This window comes from Diceros bicornis, chromosome 18, assembly GCF_020826845.1.
Source record: "Diceros bicornis minor isolate mBicDic1 chromosome 18, mDicBic1.mat.cur, whole genome shotgun sequence".
NCBI lineage: Eukaryota > Metazoa > Chordata > Mammalia > Perissodactyla > Rhinocerotidae > Diceros > Diceros bicornis.
Genome location: NC_080757.1, coordinates 14,611,688 through 14,631,127, shown reverse-complemented (window position 1 = coordinate 14,631,127; position 19,440 = coordinate 14,611,688). Strand labels below are relative to the sequence as shown.

The window sequence follows — 19,440 nt, the reverse complement described above, 5'->3', positions numbered from 1 at the left end:
CAATAGCATGGCACCGGCTTTTGAGAAAAGAAAGAGATTTATTGCATGGCTGAACAGCAAGGAGACAGGAGGCAAAACTCAAATCTATCTTCCTGAGCTGAAGCAGGGACAGTCTTTAAAGGAGTTGGGAGTGGGAGTGGTTATGCAAAATGTTAGCTTGGAGGAATCTGATTGGACGGTGGAAGTATAAGGGTCTTATAAGTCCAGTGTGCCTCAAATCGAGGGATCCCTCACTTCTCATTAGGTTCCCACGCCACTTGCTCATCACATTGAGTTCTGTAGTAAGGGAAGTGTTGGTTCCTAGGTGGTTCAATGTCATCTGTGGACAAGGTTTCCATTATCTGCATGTGATCGAGCTATATGACTTGCAACTTTTGCCCTTTGCCTCTGTAAGATAACTTTGATATTTTGTTATTGATACAGCAGGTCCAGTACAAATTGGTCTATGATGGTTACAGATTTATTGTGATGATCATTTCCCAATACATACAAACATCGAATCATTATGTCATATATCTGAAACTAATATAATGTTATATGTCAATTATACCTCAAAAAAAAAAAAAGAATATAGTAAAAGTGATGGGACATCACTTCTGAGATTAAGTATTAAAAGACTATGATCACTTTCTCTATCTCTCTCCCTCTCACTCTGTCTCTCTCTCTATCACTATTTTTTTTGTCTCCGGAGCATTTTTTTTTCTAGTATACAAACATTATCATTAACTATAGTCACTATGTTGTACATTAGATCACCAGAACTCATTCCTCTTATAACTGAAAGTTTTTGCTCTTTGACGAACACCTCTTGCTTCTCCCAACCCCCAGAACCTGGCAACCACCATTCTACTCTCTGGTTCAGAGTTCAACTTTTTGATTCCACATATAAGTGAGATCATATATAATGATATATATATATGTATATATATACATATATATAATATATATATATGTATATATATAGTACAAATAACTCTTCAGCCTGCAGCTGAGAGGGTCTGGAGCTGGGTACAGGGCAATTTCTGGATCTGCAGTCTGACTGAGGTCAGAGGGCCTGCCTCAGGGTTTGGACATGTGTGTCTGCTGCTTGGTCCCTGGGTGGGCAGGACTGGTGACTAAGAGTGGTTGGAGTCTGGCTATGGACTGTTTCAGGGTCCACAACCAGGACCAAAGTCAGCAGGCCTGTCACCTGATGCACAAATTAGTGTGACTCCTCCTAGGTTCCTTGTTAAACAGTGCTAGGGGCAGCATCAAGACCAAACAGGACTATAGCTGAGTCCACAGGGGGACAGGGCTGTTTCTGGATCTTTAGCCAGGACTATGATCCATGAGCCTGCCACGTGGGTGCAATCCTGCCTTTTTCAAACAGTCCTCATTGGTCTTGGGCTCCACCAGGGTTCCACATTCTCCTACTTGGATCCCAAAGCTCCACAAAGGCACTTTTGTCTGTGTATGATTGCCAAATTATTGTTGCTGAAGGGGAGATACAAACAAGGGACCTCCTACTTTGCTATCTTTCTCTGTTGATCTTTCTCTGTGGCTCTTTTATCGCTCTAAGGAAGGAGGCCACCATGTTTTCAGAGGCCCTATTGTCAAGGAACTGAAGGCAGCCTCCAGCTAATAGCCAGTGAGGTCCTGAGGCCCTCAGCCCAATAACTTGCAAGGAACTGAATCCTACCCATGAGCATGTGAATGCTCATGAAAGCTTATCCTTCCCAGTCAGGACTTGAGATGTGTATACCACTGGCTGACACCTTGAATGTGGCCTCATGAGAAGACCCAGATCAAGTGGTTTTGATGAAAACTTGGCATCTGTATTGAACTGTGCTATAAGTCTAAGATACCCCAGATTTTGAAGAAGAATGCAAGGTATCTCATTTATAATTTCTTAAAATTGGTTACATGTTTAAATGACATTATTTTAGATATATTGAATAAAATAAAATAAATTATTAAAATTAATTTCACTTTTTTATTTTTACTTTTCTAAATGTGGCTACTAGAAAATTTTATATTACATATATGGCTCAGATTAAATTTCTTGGACGGTATTGCTTGGATGATAGCTTTATCCTCCAAAAGTGATTTTTTTTGATTCTGGCAGGCAGTAAGAATAGGAGTAGGTAACTTTTATTCAATCTAGGAATCAGCTAGTTCAAAGCTGAGTTTCCTTGTATGTGAGGGTAGGCTTATTTCCTATTGTGTGTTACTTCTGGGAGGTAGCGTGTTGGAAATACCAACTGAAAGCTTGAAGTATCTTTGTCAGGACCCCAACTCCATTTTTGTCTCTCCAGTTACATAAGCCTGCTAAAAACTCTGCTCACTTCTTAGCCTCTCAGCTGCACCTTCTGCTCTCAGCCTCTCAGGCCCCACGTTGAATGCAACAAATGTCTTGTGAGGCAAACAGTGCGATTGTCAGCAATGTCTCTTTGGGATTCCTTTCTTTCTCGGATTTTGGCCCCTTGATTCCTCACTTGGTAGCTCTTTGATGCCTCTCAGACTTCTGAGGGCAAGGATGTTTCTTTGCTTGACTAGGAGCAAAAGTCTAGTGTGGCTATTCTCAACCAGGGTTTCCAAAGGAAATTAAGTTCTAATAACCTAAAGTATCCATTCTGTGTAAAGAACTTACTTCTGTCCTGTGCATCTAGAATGTTTCCAACCGTGTAACTTTGGGAGAATTGAGAAAATAGTCATTCAAATCATTTTGTGTACGGCTTAATTCTGTCGTGGAGACCCAGTTGGGAAATGCTAGTATAAAGAATCTTACAGGCAACAAAAGAAAAAATAAATAATTGAGCAAACTAAAAATTTCTGCACTGCAAAGGAAATCATCAACAAAATGAAGACAACCCACTAACTGGGAGAAATATTTGCAAATCATATATCCTACAAGGAGTTAATTTCCAAAATATTTAAAGAACTCATACAACTCAGCAACAACAAACAAACAACCGGATCAAAAAATGGGCAGAGGATATGAACAGACACTTTTCCAAAGAAGATATACAGATGGTCAACAGGCACATGAAAAGATGTTCAATATCACTAATTATTAGGGAAATTCAAATCAAAACTACAATGAGATAGCACCTTACACCTGTTAGAACGGCTATAATTAACAAGGCAAGAAATAGCAAATGTTGGAGAGGATGTGGAGAAAAGGGAACCCTCACACACTGCTGGTGGGAATGCAAACTGGTACAGCCACTGTGGAAAACAGTATGGAGATTTCTCAAAAAATCAAAAGTAGAAATACCATGTGATCCAGCTATTCCACTTCTGGTTATTATTCCAAAGGACATGAAACACTACTCAAAAATATATATGCACCCCTGTGTTCATTGCAGCATTATTCACAATAGCTAAGATGTGGAAGCAACCCAAGTGACCATCAACTGATGAATGGATAAAGAAGATGTGGTATATACATATATATATATATACACACATATATGAACACAATGGAATACTAGTAGTCATAAAAAAAGGTGAAACCTTGACATTTGCAACAACATAGATGGACCTTCAGGGTATTACGCTAAGCAAAATAAGTCAGACAGAGAAAGAAAAATATCATATGATTTCACTCACATGTGGAAGATAAGCAAAGGAACAAACACATAGATACAGGGAATAGATTGGTGATTCCAGAGGGGAAGGGAGTGGGGGGAGGGCAAAAGGGGTAAACGGGCACATATGTGTGATGACGGATAAAAATTAAACTGTTGGTGGTGAACTTGATGTAGTCTATACAGAAGCCGAAATATAATGATGTACACCTGAAATTTACACAATGTTGTAAAGCAATGTGACCTCAATAAAATAATTAAAATTTAAAATAGAGAATCTTATTAAACTAGCTTAGGTCACATGCCCATGTAGAATCATCACTGTAGTCAGGCCAGTTAGATACGCTGTTACCTCCATTCTGGAGCCATAGAGATGGAATCACTTGGATGCCAGTGGAAATTGGCAGCTGTTAGAAAAGGGGAAACAGAATTCAGAAAGACCATAAATGTTAACCACAAGCAATTATCAAATAAAATAAAATGTAGACTTCTCGTTTCCACTCTGACATATAAAGAGCCTGGAAGTCGTTCCTCTTGTCCTCACAATAGGAAAAAAGATGAACAATCGTAAAGACAGCAACTTTTCTTAGATCCATCAGATAACTGAGGTCACATGAATATGAAATTAACCCTCACTGTTGTAAACCACTGAGATTTTAGGGGCTGTTGTTAGCATGATAGAACGTAGCCTATCTTGCCTGATACAGAGGGAAAAATCTTCTCCACTCAAAATGAGACACAAATTCAAGAAGCATTATGAGAAAAGACAAACAGATCTGACCACATAAAAATGGAACACAGCCATTTGGCAAGACAAACATCAGATTGAAAGACAAATGGCAAGTTAGAAAATATTTGCAACCTATATGACAAAAAACTGATATCCATAACGATTAAGAGTTCCTAACAAGCAAACAACCCAATGGAAAAGAGGGCAAAAGTTATCAAAATGCAATTCCAAAATGAGAAATACAATTGGCCAATAAATATGTGAAAAGATATCTAATTGCAGTCTTAACTAGAATTAAAATTTCAAATAAAAAAACTACCCTTTCTCAACTTTCAGATTGAAAAATTAAAGATCTTTATTTATAACAACCCTTGATGGCAGGGATGTGGGTAAACAGACTCTATCATAACCTAGTGGATGTACAAGTTGGTGCACAAGTTTTGGAAAGTAAGAGGACAATATATTTATATATATGTGTCTGTGCATGTGTATCTCAAAATTTATATTTGCATTTCCTTTAATTTGATAAAGTTATTCGTAGGAATTGATCCTAGGTAAATAATTACAGAAATTTGGAAAGACATCTCTGTAAAGATATTCATCACAGCATTGTTTGTTATTGCAAACAATGGAAAACAGGGTTGTTTTCCCAAATTATAATTTCCTGAATTATATCAACAGAGATTTGATTAAATGAGTCATGGTTTATGTGTACAATGATATACTGTGCAACCATTAAAACAGATAAAGCATGATTTTGGTCTTTTTTATGTAAAAGATTATGCTGCATAATGTGTAGAAAAATAAACAAATCACAGAATAGTAATGGCTCTAGTGATGTGAAATGTGCATATCATATATGTGTCAAATCTCTAGAGGAATAAGTATAAAACTCTTAAGAGGAGTTAACTATGAATAATGGCATTTTTGGTGCAGTGAAGGGACACTTGGATTTTTATTTTCTACTTGATGAAACAATATTGTCTGAATGTTTCCACTATCAGACATAACGTTTCTAAATAATTTTAAAATAAAGATATTTACATTTGTGGACAGAAAGAGAGAAATCCCAAAGGAAATACAACTTCACCACCTGTCAAAGAAGGCCCTTGGTCTTGGAGGATAGGCAGGACACAGGAAACATTTCCAAGGAAAACATCCTTAAGAGTTTGAGATGAATGTTCAGGAGCAAGCAACGCCAAGACCTTGGGATCTTTTGGGGAAATAGATAAGATTAGTTGAGACAGTGGTAAAAGCACATGGGGTAGTTGGAGTGGTAGAAATGGTGGTGATAATGCTCTCAAAATGCTCCATGTTCAGCCCTAGGAAAAAGTTCATCCTTTGTAATCAAAGGTCATTAAAAATGAAGAACTGTGGAGAGATGATCTTGTCCCAGTTCCTTACGGCACAGGTAGAAACAAGCCCAACCATAGAAAGGAAATTTCCAAGGTCACAAAGCAGTAGTTACAACCCACATTCCTGATTTTCTTTCGCACGAATTCTGCTTTCTGTGGGAAGCTCAGTCTCTTTAACCCCCAAGTGTCTGAAGATCCAAGAGTATCAGGAAAGGGACATAATTCATCTTGGTTCCTTAGCCTGTATTGGCAGGCACTGTCTCCAAAGGCAGGGAGGCTGATGACTTTGATGAACCAGTGCGGTTGTGGAGGATGGACTCTCAGCACCCACCTCCTCCCCTGCTCTCCCCCATCTGTCACTGCCACTCTCTGTCCTTCTAGGATCCTCTCCTAGCAGGAGTATCTAGACTACTTTGCATCATTATACCTTCAGAAAAACTTACATTTTTTTCCTAGTACGAAGGGTGGGACCCAACAATAACATCAAAAGTGCTAGCTATTACATGGCCACACACTAATAGGAAGTGATTCTATAGTATGAATTTTATTCTCATCTCCCATCTCTGTTCATTCTTCATTTGCTCCACATCCTTCTCTGACCTCATCAACATTCCTGAGGCATCTTGTTTGATATTGCTAATTCTGCATCCTTTTTAATCTACTGTTCCTTGTTTCCTTTCCCTAATTTCTATCCTTCCTTCCGACCCCTCTTGCTCACCATGCTATCCCATCCCTCCCTATATTCTCATTATATCTTCATTCCTCCATTCCTAACCTTGTCCTACATCCCACTCTCATATCTTTTCTTCCCATCCTCATCTCAGCCCAACCCTCAAGCTCCTTGGCTTCAAGAAGAGATCACAGAGAAGCCAGGTTCTAGGTGTAGCCATGGGATGGTTTTAGGAATGATACAGAGAGGGACAGTAGAACTGCCAAGACAGGGTGTGTAACCTTCAAGGGAGCTGGAGAAAAGACACAAATCAAGAATGGATGAGCTGAAGGCTGTATAAACATGAAGATGAGGAAATTCTCTGGGTTGGAGCTGTACTGATGTACTAATAAAATGAAGTTAGAAAGAGACATCCCTGTCAGGGACTTCATATGGATGTTTTCTGAGCTAGGAGGTTTGGGAGAGAAAAGTAAGACTTCGGAGGAGAAGATTATATTGGACATTCTGCATTGAAAATTCTAAGGACCTGGTTGGAGTATAAATGTTCATTCTTTCAAAGAGCTATGTAAGGAATGTAATTTATCCAATAAGAGAGAAAGACGTGCAGGGGATGGAGATGGAACATTTCTTTTTCGACCTAAAGATGTATCGCACATGCATTAATGTAGTTTTTATTTAGTGGGCTCTTTCCCCCTCTAGACCCCACCCGTCCCCTAAACATCCTATGGGATCCTTGTATGGTAGTGAAGAGAAGGAACTGATTTTCTTGGAGGTGAAAGGCAAACAGTAAAATAGAATAATCCTTGACACTGAGTCGGTGGTTTAAAACAGCTTTCTGCACTCTGATCTAGAGGGAATCTCACGTTTCCACCAGAAGAAATATTTGTCGTGATATTCTTGGTGACATAGGCTGCGATTACCCAAATAGCCCTTCCCTATAGGCCATTGCTTCCCAGAACTCCCAGTCTTCCAAGGCTTCATCTCTACCAGAAAAGTAAGCACGACCAGAACAAGGTGGCAACTTGCCTGGCAGAACCTGACTTTGTATCTCCCATCTTATTCGTCTTTCTCTATAGCACCTATCACTATGTGATATTCTGTATAGGATGCTTATTTATTTCATTTATTTTGTCCCTTCAGTAGAGGGTGAGTTGATGAGTGCAGAGACTTTTGTCTCTTTTACTTACCCGTGCCCTAGAATAGTGTCTGGATCAAGAAGCAATTCGATAAGTATTAGTTGTATGAATAAATGAATGAATTATGTAGAGTCTCCTTATAGGACAACACGACACACAACTTTTCAGGCAGTAGGAAACAGGAAAAATGGTTACAGACCATTTTTCAAGGTTACTGCCTTCATGGGACATTTTCCTCAACTCGGAAAAGGCAGGAAAGGAGGGACCCTATCACTCTCAAGTTAGTGACTGTCTCCCCACAACTACCTGACACAGGGCACCCTGAACATCAGGGTTTCTAAGGCTATAGATTAGTGGGTTCAGCAGGGGGTTGATAACTGTATTAAAAACTCCAATCCCTTTATCCTCGTCTGAAGCCTCCTCTGACCCCAGACGCATGTAGTTGAAGATACCAGTCCCAAAGAAGAGGCAAACCACAGTGAGATGGGAGCCACATGTGGAGAAGGCTTTCTTCCTGCTCTTCACTGAACGCATTTGTAGAACTGCAGCTGCCACATGGATATAGGAGGTGATGATAAGAACCACAGGTGCACCTGCCATTATGAAACCCACAGCAAAGAGCAGCAGCTCATTGAGTTGGGTGCTGGAGCAGGAGAGCTGGAAGAGCTGTGGCAGGTCACAATAGAAGTGATTGACCTCATTGGGACCACAGAAGTTGAGGGTACTTAGGGCAATAGTGTGGGTCAGTGTATTTGTGAAGGCACAGGCCCAGGACACAGCCACCAATGTCCACTGGACCATCTGGCTCATGTGGGTGCTATAGGTGAGGGGCCGGCAGATGGCCAGGAATCGGTCATAGGCCATGGCTGTCAACAGGAAGCAGTCCATCCCAGCCAGGAGGTGGAAGAGGAAGAGCTGGGAGAGGCAGGCTTCATAGGAAATTGTACGCTTGTGGGACAGGAGACGACCCAACATGGCAGGAACAGTGACAGTGACACATCCAACATCCAGCACTGACAGGTTCCCCAGGAAGAAGTACATGGGGGCGTGGAGTTTGGGCTCCACCAGAACAGCTGCCAGAATACTGAGGTTACCCCCGACTGTGACCAGGTAGGCAAAGAGGAAGAGGACAAAGACCACAGACTGCAGCTCTTCATTTTCCACCAGGCCCAGTAGAATGAACTCAGTCACAGCTGTCCTGTTGGTCCCAGCTTCTGGATCCATGAGCGGCTGTAAGGAAATGTCCCAGGGGGAGGTATCAGTCCACTCAACTTATTTATTCAACATAAACGTTGTAAACCACCTATGTTCAAAGCCCCAGGAAGTTCCCATCTGTCCAGGTGATGATTTTCCCACTCCCCAGGCCACACCTCACTCAGTGACCTCCTCCCTCACCTCTATGCCTTTACCCTGCTCTCAGCTGAGATGCCCAATGCCACCACCACCTTGTCCCTCCCATGCTCTCCTAGCTGAAAGGGTCGGAATGCTTGGGGAAATAAATAGAGACAAAAGCAGCGTTCCTCTTTAAACATAGTGAGATTCTGATGGAATTTCCCCATTTTACTTTAAGAGATCAGCCCAAAATAATCAGCAGATTTCAAAATAGAAAAATTAATGATATTTCCAGAGAAACTAGAAAGCGTTTCAAAACATAACCTAGGTTTAAAGGCTTCTGGAAATACTGAAGATTAAGCAAAGGTGTGGCAATAATCAGAGAGAAGATACCCATGATTGTGGATAACAGATAGTCCAGCCAAGTACATTTATCGAAGAGAGCAACATACTTTGAAGTACAAATTCAAAATGCCTTGCTAAATAAGTAGTTTTTGTTGTTACTTAAGCTCTTACACTGGACTTTGAATAGCAACTTAATTTAAAATTATTTATTATGTTTATATCTACTACCCTCCTCTGAAATTAACATTGTAAGCATACTGTGGGTTGGTTGCTGCTAGGTGCAGTTAGTCTTCTGCATTTCACAGCCACTGTCCTTCCACTTTTCTTTGACTCAGGAGTGGTAGATTGTCCAATACCTCTAAGGAGAGGTCCTTAAATGAAGCAGGCACATACATGGAGAGCCAGATTGAGCTAAGTCTTTCAGATCTTGTAATAAGCTCCGGATCATAAAATATCGATGTCTCTCTATTGCACACATAATAAGCTGAGCTAGAGCTTCACTAACAGTACTGTTATTCCCTTGCATAGAATACGCTAGAATCCGAGCATGAGAAGCAGTGGGAGTCTGGTACCTCCAAGGGAAGGGAAGAGTGATGAAGGACTGAGCTCACATGGATGAAAAGCTGGATGCAGTGATCTCTAGGATATCCTTAAAATTCTAAGATCATTTGATTGGTGAGCTGGAAGGTATCATCCTCAGGCCTGATCACTATTGATGAGATTGATAATTGATAAATTCTTTGCAAACTGACAAATCAATGGATGGATACCATTGTTTACATATATTATATTAAAGAACAATGAATTACTTTTCGTTTCCCTTTTGGGTCCATTTTAACACAAGCATTAGATTGTGACCCTGGGATTTTCTATCTCCTTTCTCATGCTGTTTTCTCTACCTGCAAGGGCTTCCCTCCAACTCCACATGCCCAGGTATTTCAAGATTTGTCTCAAATGCTGGCTGCTGAAGCAATCCTTCCTGGAAACTTCCCCATCTCAAAAGGATCTCTGTCTGTCTGTCTCTCTCTCCTAACTCCCACTGCACATTATTTCATGGAACTTATTACTGCTTACCTTCTAGCCAAGTCATTTCTCTATAGAGCATATCTCCCCTACTTCTCTGTAAGCGAATTGAGGACAGAATACATGTTTGATTCAGTTTTCCAACAGCAATATTTACCATAATACTTCACACATAATAGATAATCAGTATTTATTAAGTAAATAAATGTATGGGAAAATGTCTATAGGATTTCAGAGAAAGAGAGCTTCAGGATGAGCTAGAGTTGTCATGGAAGACTTTCTGGACAACTTGGAATTTAGGATAAACGTCTATGGAGTAATGTGACTTGGAGGTGTAGGGGCAAATGCAGGGTGCAAGGTTGCTGCAGGGACTACTGCTTTCCTTGATTTCGTTGTGACAAGCAGGTAATGTAGCAATCCACACACTGACATCTTTCTTTTCATGTAAACCACTCAAAAGAATGAGGTCCTTAGGAGGGGTATACCTTACAGACAAGTGAGTTATATCCAGGGATAGAAGAACAACAAAACAGCTGCTGCCAACCCTCAGAGATGCAGCTGGCTTGAAATCAACAAGATTCTTGGATGACTTCTGATCATCCAGAGACATCCAGAGTGTCTGATGGACATCATGTCCGTCATGAGGAGCCCTCCTGCATTAACACTCTGAGCGCTTAGAAATGAGCCCCTAGTTCTCCTTACTGAACTATGACAGCTCGCTACTCTGGAACTCCAACCAATCCCTCCATGATCCCAGGAATGAAAAGGCTCAACAAGACCTCTGACTGGAGAGATGGTTCTAGGATGCCTGATGAAGTGGGATGCCTGGGCAGTGAACTGGACTCAGTGAATCCCTTCACACTCTCTCCTAAGAATGACAGACAGCACACTTCCTCCAGGAAAGGGGAGCATGGGCAAAGGGGCCCAGAAAAGGAGCCAGGGCCTCTGGGTTAGTGCCCCAGATCTCCTCCTAAAAAGTCTTCCCTTTTCAGTGACATCAGTTGCATCAGATTGAGCTGATAGCAACTGAAGACCTGTCTCGGTTTTGTAAGAGCAGAGGAAAGACCCCTGAGTGTACTCACCTTGGCATGGGCATAGAAGCCAGTGAAGTTTCTTCAGAAAAGTAGATGAAGAGTTATACAGACCCAGTTATCCACCCAGAAAGCAAGTAAGGGGCTATATATAAGGAAATGCTGAAAAACAAGTTGATATCTTCTCTATCATAGAGCTATCTTCACTACAGTGTTATCCCCAGGGGACCTCGGAAATTAGCCCTCCCGGGAAAGAGAAGACATATGGGGAGAGAGACAAGTTGTTTTGTAAACAACTGAAGCCCTTCATCAACAGGGCAGCAATGTCTTACATCTGGTATTCAGACTTTCTTAAAAAAGGCTTTATCTCTAGCCCTGGCTCTATGGCAAGTAGTTAGGGTAGGTGATATAAATTCCACTGAATGTTGGGGTCACTGAGGCCTACAGGACTTGTCTATATCCTCAAAGTCTCCAGGAAGCTAGGAGTGTAATTGAGACTAGATATAGGTTTCCTAAAGCAGGGGATTCCTTTCCCAGATGTTAGCCCCGAGAAGGGCCCTTGAGAAGAAACAAGCTAATTTCCAGACTTGCCTTGGACCTGGGGATGAGGAGGAGGCCCCAGAAGAGAGGAAAGAGGAAGAAGCTTTCTTTAAACCCAGTTTCCTAATGAGTCCTCAGGAGTGTGGTGCTTTCTACCTCAAGGCCTTGTTAGTGGGGGCCACTGGGACTGTGTCTTGAGGCTCCTATAATGATTCTGGAAGTGGTTCTAGAAGAGTTTTATTTAGTTAGAAGGACTCCTAGGAAGCTGCCTACCAATATGATTGTCTAGGCCAGGCCCTTAGAAGATGAAAGCCCTGGTGGAGGTCACAGGTTAATAAACAGAAGATGAGGGAAGGTTGAGCAGTGTGTTCCTCTGACTTCTACAGCCACCAATGATTACTCACCCAACACCCCATCCCCAGGAGATAGTCCTCTCTCTTCTCCCACCAGAGGAGCCTGCTGCAATAGGTAAAGCACTGTAGACAGACCTCATCTTCTGGTTATAAGTGGTTTGACTTTGGGCAAGCTGCTGCACCATTTTGGGCCTCAGATTCCTCATCTGGAAACGAGCACATCCTCTACCATAGAGCATTGCTGTGAAGATTATGAGTGAAGTAAGACTCATTAAGCTGCTAGTAGACGTTCTGGCAATATATAACGTACCCACTGATAACATTTATGAGTGCTTGTTACATCCCTGGTAATGTGCTAAGACCGTCACAAGCCTGGAATCCCTATCAGTCCTTGCAACAATCCTATGAAGTAGATTGTAGCAGACATATCAGATATTCTGAGTCACATCTTGCTCAGCCTTTCTTCTGACTTCAGTCATGGCTGAGTTGGACAAGTCCCTGCAGGCTTCTGCTCATTACAACCTTACAGTGTACCCACTTCCTTGGGATCCTCTGATGTATTGAACAATGAGGGGCTTAGTATGTCTGAGCACATGTGGAACCCAGAGTGTGGAGGGCAACTTGACAACAGGAGATAGCAGCCAATGGATAAATGCCCCATCACCTCTTCCTCAGACAATTCTGGGAGGCATTCTATATGTCCTTGCATAATCAAGTCTCTGCTGCCCATACTGGAGACTTTGGTACTGCACCCCTCCTCCGGGCTACTTCATCCTTCTTTGTCTCACTCTCTTCATAATCTCAGTCCTCCTCCCCAGGATTACCTCCCAATTAATAACCTCTTGTTCCCTGAGACGACTTCCAAATTAAACTGCACACACACAACCTGTCTCAAGATCTGCTTTGGCGGGAGCCCAACAAAGACAGTTGGTACTAGGAATAGCCCTAGAAAGCACATCCTTCACAAAGCGATCAACCTCCTTTTGCCTGAAGACGAGGCAAACACCTCACCTGAAGCAGATGCCTTACAAGATGATTCTTGTCCTCCTCCAGAACTTCTCCGTCTCTTCAGTGCCTCCAGAATAATCAGGGTTAGGTCTCAGCATATTCTGAGAAAGGAAATCCCATCTATGATCCAAGAGGAAATAATTTTCTCACTGAAAAGAATACCTGGCTCTGATAGGCTGAATAAAGGCCCCTGAAGGTATCTAGGTCCTAATCCCTGAAATCAACTTTATGTGATCAAAAGGACTTTTTGGATGTGATTGCTAGAGGTATTCAGCTGCAGAGAGTGTGCTAGACTATCCAAGTGGGCCCTAAATGTAATTACAGAGTCCTCATAAGAGAGAGTGAGAGGGATTTTTGACTACAGAAGAGAAGAAGGCAATATAACAATAGAAGAAGAGACTGGAGTGGGAGGGCCCCAAGCCAAGGAGTGCCAGCAGCCACTAGAGGTTGGAGGAGACAAGGAACGGATTCTCCACTGGAGCCTCCAGAGAGAACTTTTGCTGCTGACATCTTGAGTTTCACTCTGGAGGATTCATTTTGGACTTTTGGCCTCCAAAACCATGAGAGAATAAATTTCTTTTGTTTTCATTCACTAATTTTGTGGTAATTTGTGACATTAATGACAGGAAACTAATACACTGACCCATATGTCCTGTCAGGAATTGAAAGTTCCTCCAGTTCATAGAAGAGCAAAGTGGGACCATTAAGGGTCATGAGGATCAAAGGAGTGGGGTAGAATGGAAGGCTGAATACGAAGAGTTAACTGACATGGGAACACTTTTCATGGTTCAGGATTTAACATCCTGACAAGGATGCCTGGAGCTGGTCCCAATAAACCGCAGAGATGTCTCTTTGAAGCTGGATATCAGTTATAGGGGGTTTTCAAGATTCACAGTCAGACTAAGTTTGGCAGGACTACGTCTGGGAGAATGTCTTCTTCCAGGTCCCTGGGTGGGCAGAAGTGTTTCCAGCCCACAGCTTCAAGCAGTAGGAGCTGAGTTTGGGGGCCACTTCAAGATCTGCAGTCAGATCGAGGTCAGCGGGCCTACCTCTGGCAGCACAGAAGAATGTGTCCTCTCGCAGGTCCCTGGACAAGCAGGAGTGCTCCTGGCCCATGACTGTGAGGTGCTGGAGCCAAGTTATAGGTCTGTTCCAGTGTCTGCAGTTGGACCGAGGTTGGAGGGCCTGCCTCAGGCGCATGGATGGGCGTGTCTCCTGCCCTGTCCCTGGGCTGCCAGGACTTGCAGCTAAGAGGAGCTGGAGCTGTGTCACTTCAGCATCTACAGCCAGGGTCGAGGTTGGTGGGCTTGTTAACCAGGACAGGTGGGCATGACTCCTGCTGAGTCCCTTGGAAGATGTTGCTGGTGACAGGACCAAGGCCAAAAAAGGCTGCAGCCAAGCCCACAGGGGACAGGGCTGTTTCCAGGTCTGTAGCCAGGACCAGTGTCAACAAGTTTGCCAGCTGTCACAGGCCTGCCTTCTTAAAACAGCCCTCCTCGGTCTTGGACTCCACCAGGTTCTCACATTCTCCTACCTCGATCCCCAATCTCCACAAAGGCACTTTTTGTCCAAATTATTGTTTCTGAGGCGGAATATGAGTGGAGGGCCTCCTCTTCTGCCATCTTGCTGACTCATAATATTTCATGTATAATATCACATACACTATATATATGATCAAGCTTACATTGTATGTTGTGGGGCAATTTTTATCAACTGGGAAAAAATAACATGCACAAAAACAAATTCTTTATGAATTAAATATTTGACTGAAAAAGAAACGTAAAAGTAGTAGAAAAACATCACTAAAAATATTTATACAGCATTTAGATGGAAAAGTCTTTAATTCTAAGCATGACACAAAACAAAGAACATAAACATGATAAAAATGTTAAACTTAAATTTGGGCATCAGAAAACCTGAACAAAGTTAAAGAAATGGGAAAATAGAGAATATATTTGCAACATACGTGGCAAATAGGTAGTACCATAAACAGGAAGTATTTCCACCAATCATTAAGATAAACTACCCCCAAAGGTGGAAAAACATGGATAGGCAATTTTGAAAGAATAAATACAAATAAATAAATGTATAAAAATAAATATCCAACCTCAATAAATGAAGAAATTCAAATTAAAAAATAAGGCAATATTGAAGCTAATTCTCAAAGACAAAAACACTCTATTTATAACACCCAATGAAGTCAGCAAGTGAGGTAAGAAACACTACCGTAAACTTCCAATCAAGATGTAAAATGGTGCACATTTTTTGTCAAATAGAAAGACAGAATATTTACCAATTTTTAACTTCGTGTTTTCTTAGAATGGGTGTGCACATGCACAAAAATAAATTACTTTTATTAATTTAACCAATGAAATTAATTTCAGATTATGGAAAGGCATATAAATAAGAATATTAATCCCAGTATTATTAACAATTGCAGGAAAAAAATGAAGGAAGTAACTTGAATTACATTGCTAGAGGTTTGGTTAAATAGATTACAGTGTATACATAAAATGGAATATTATGCAGCCTTTAAAATAGATATGATAGATTTGTTTGTTGACATGTGAAGAATTATAGTACGTAACATGAAGAGGTAAAAAACAGATTACAAAATAGTGTGTTGTTTTGAATATACGTGTGTTTGTGTGTATGTGGTGTTCATTTGTCTGAAAAGCTAAACAACTATTACCATAGTTACTTTTTAAAAATGGAATTTTTGTGGGAATGGTATAAAAGGGCGATGATGACATTCTCTATCGTTGGAACTTTTACAACATGATATATTACATGTATGATAAAATTTATAAGCAGCAAAGAAATGTCAGTTTGGAATAAAAAAGAAGAGACAAATTTCAAAGGAAAGGAAATCTCTCAAGTTGTTAAAGAAACCCTATGATCTTGGATGGTGGACAGAGTGCTGGGAACCAGTGTCCTTGGTCATTCTTTATGATGCTGAACCAGTTGATCCATTCCACCCCAGTGATGATGCCACATCAAATCGTCCCTTGAGGCTTTAGATGAGTGTTCATACGGAAGAAAGGCCAGAGACACAGGGATTTTTGGAAGTGAACAATAAGCTCTGTTTGCAGCAGTGTTTAATGCTGGTGGATAGAAGAAGTGAGGGTGGAAGATGTGGTAACTCTTCAGGGTGAACAGAGTGAGACAGTCTTTCTGTTCATTGAGACAGTAGAATACACCAGAGGTGAAAGAACCTTGAAGACTACCTTGTGCCTCTGTCAAGGAAAGGCCCAGAGAAAGGAAAGAACTCACTCAAGGTCAAGAACACTGTGGATGAGAGGAAGTGATGCGGTGAGAACCATGTTTCAGGTCTTCTCTGATGCTTTTCTTGACTCTTGGAGGAAGCTCTCTCTTTGTATCCCTGAAGTTTGCCTGGTGACTAAAAAAGAACCAGAAAGAGCCATGTTTCCCCAATTCTTTCCAAGGTATTAGCAGGCATGACCCAAATGGTCCTCTCCAGTACCTCTATCCTTCCTTCTCAATCCCTTTTGCTTGCAGGTCTATCCTATTTCTCCCTATTCCTCATCTTTCATCTCCACCTCCAATCTTGTTTTGTGTCCTTCTCTCATGTCCTTTCTCTTCAACTCCATCTTACCCCTTCCTGTCACTCCGTTTGCCTGCGTAAAATATCATGGAGAAGCCAAGCCACATGTGCAGGCCAGAGGGAAGTTTTAGGGAAATTAATTGGGAAACACCAGTAGCACAGTAGAGATGCCAGAAATGGGCAATTAGTTCTAAAAGGGAAGCTAGAAGGAAAATTAAGCTAAATAATGACTGGAATAAAAGCTGGTAGGCAGGAAACAAGATGAGATAATGTTCTAGGTTAAAGACATGCTCTCCTACTGATAAGGGAACTTTAGGGTGAGGCATAACGATACGACTTGTATTTACAGATATGGGTTGTCTTAGAGAGCAGGTTTGAGAATTGAGAGGGACATTTTACAGGGGAATTTCATATGGAATATTCAGGATTTTTTGATGTTGAAATAATATTTAGATTATAAATGCTTATCTCTTCAAAAGATTTGAAAGATATGAGGAAGGATAGGTGAGGATGATTCATTTTTGTGTCATAAGATATATCATACATGTTAATGGAGTTTTAAAATTTAAAAACAGGTCTGTGAGCTGCACACAGGGATTGTGTTCTCCAGAGTTACTAGAGAATACATGACCATACAGCTACCTGTCTCTCCCCTCTATATCCTATGGGATCTTTGTGTGATAGGAAACGAACTAGCTTTTTGGCTTGGGGAAGCCTGATTGGAGAAATGAAAAGTCCTGATCTCTAGGCCTATTTTTATAAATAGACCAAGCACATCTGAACTTGAGGGAATCATATGATCCCCTGGGGTCAGGGTTGGGGGGGAAGTTTGCTGGGATATTTTTGGGAACCCAGAGTATAACCAACCTCTGGGATATGAACCTGTAATCATTCAAGTCTTCCCAGGTTTAACTTCCACCCAGAAAAGGGAGCACACTGTGACTAAAGTTGTAGTTTGTCAAGGGTGCTGGCCTAGCAGAACCTACACACCTATTACATATAATTGGGCAGAGCTTCTTTGGAAATAATAACTATAATCCCCTACAAAAAATTCTCATGCTCAGGGAGATAGAAGCAGTTCTGGACCTTCTGTCCCAGTTGCTGGCCCCAGAGGATTTCTCTTTTAGTCCAAAGAGAAAAGGAGGAGGTGACATTTGAGACCTCATCAAGCCAGTGACCTCCTCCCTGTAAGCACCCTCCAGAGGGCTCCCCGCACATCAGGGTTCCTGAGGCTGTAGATGATTGGATTCAGCATGGGGTTGATGACAGTGTTAAAAATTCCAACAACTTTATCCTTATCTGAAAGCTTGGCAGAACCTAGTCTCATGTAGTTAAAGATACCTGAACCATAGAATATGGCAACCACAGTGAGATGAGACCCACATGTGGAGAAGGCTTTCTTCCTGCCCTCCACTGAGCGGATTCGTAGAACTGTAGCTGCCACATGGGCATAGGAGGTGACGATGAGAGCCATGGGGGTGCCTGCCATTATGAAACCAACAGCAAAGAGCAGCAGCTCATTGAGTTGGGTGCTGGAGCAGGAGAGCTGGAAGAGCTGTGGGAGGTCACAGTAGAAGTGATTGATCACATTGGGGCCACAGAAGTTGAGTGTGGATATGGCTATAGTGTGAGTCAGTGCATTGGTGAAGGCACAGGCCCAGCACACAACCACCAATTTCCTCTGGACTGTCGGGCTCATTCGAGGGCTGTAAGTGAGGGGCCGGCAGATGGCCAGAAATCGGTCATAGGCCATGGCTGTCAACAGGAAGCAGTCCACCCCAACCAGGAGATGAAAGAAGAAGAGCTGGGAGAGGCAGGATCCATAGGGAACTCTATGCTTGTGGGACAAGAGATGACACAACATTGAGGGAACGGTGACAGTGATGCACCCAACGTCCAGCACTGATAGGTTCCCCAGGAAGAAGTACATGGGAGTATGGAGTTTGGGCTCCACAAAGATGGCTCCCAGGATGCTGAGGTTGCCCCCAACTGTGACCAGGTAGGCAAAGAGGAAGAGTACAAAGACAACTGGCCACAGCTCTGGTGTCTCCACCAAGCCCAGCAGGATGAACTCAGTCACGGCTGTTCCATTGGCCCCATATTTTGGCTGCCTTAGTACCTGCAAGGAAACATCCAAGGAGATAAAGAATCATTCCTCTCAACATATTTATTAAAAGAGAAGAAATACATTTCCTTCTACATGCTGAGCCCTCTGGTAAGTTTCCCATCCCCAAGTAAGGACTTTCCCACTCCTCAGACCATGTAACACTGTTAACTCTCTCACTACATTTACCTCCATAGCTTTACTACATTCTCAGGTGGTTGGACAAGTGACATCACCACTCTGGACCTCTCTCTCTCTCCCAGATGACAGAATCTATGTCTGGAGATTATGACTGACACAACCCTTAAGAAAATCAAATAAACAGAAAGTGTACTTCTGGTTTGGACATGGCAGACTAAATTTGGAAATTTCTCTTCTCAAAACTCATCCCTTCCCAAGACAAGCAGAAGAAGAATAAAAATACAGATTTATCTTCAAATAATTTAGTAAATATTCAATACTCTAATCCACAAACTAGATGAGAGGGCTTCAGGAATAGTGGAGATCAAACAGGAGAGTGGCAGAGAGAGAAAATCCATGCTGTTAAAATGCTAGACAAATACAGTTCTCCAAAGAAAAAGGTCACTTGCTAAGAAACAAAATCAAAAGCCTTTTTTGCAAGAATGGGAGCAGGGTGAATAGTATGGCATCACTGCCTTCTGTGACCCTGATTTGGATT

The 19,440-nt window shown here is 41.9% G+C and overlaps 2 protein-coding genes across 2 annotated transcripts; both read right to left on the bottom strand.

The window, feature by feature from the left end:
* Positions 1 to 7,736: 7,736 nt before the first annotated feature.
* LOC131416638 (olfactory receptor 3A2) lies at positions 7,737 to 8,702 on the bottom strand. The gene has a single exon (XM_058559296.1). It carries the CDS (start codon positions 8,682 to 8,684, stop codon positions 7,737 to 7,739), a length of 948 nt encoding a protein of 315 aa, XP_058415279.1. The 5' UTR covers positions 8,685 to 8,702.
* Positions 8,703 to 17,822: 9,120 nt separating this feature from the next.
* LOC131416793 (olfactory receptor 3A1-like) lies at positions 17,823 to 18,797 on the bottom strand (the record flags this gene model as incomplete). The annotated part of the gene is made up of 1 exon (XM_058559461.1): positions 17,823 to 18,797. A coding segment is annotated over one exon (975 nt), but the record flags the coding sequence as incomplete, so codon positions are not given.
* Between the last annotated feature and the right edge of the window lie 643 nt (positions 18,798 to 19,440).

Coding starts and splice junctions, on each gene's coding strand:
- LOC131416638 (XM_058559296.1), bottom strand. CDS start 8,684: ATGGATCCAGAAGCTGGGACCAACAGGACAGCTGTGACTGAGTTCATT.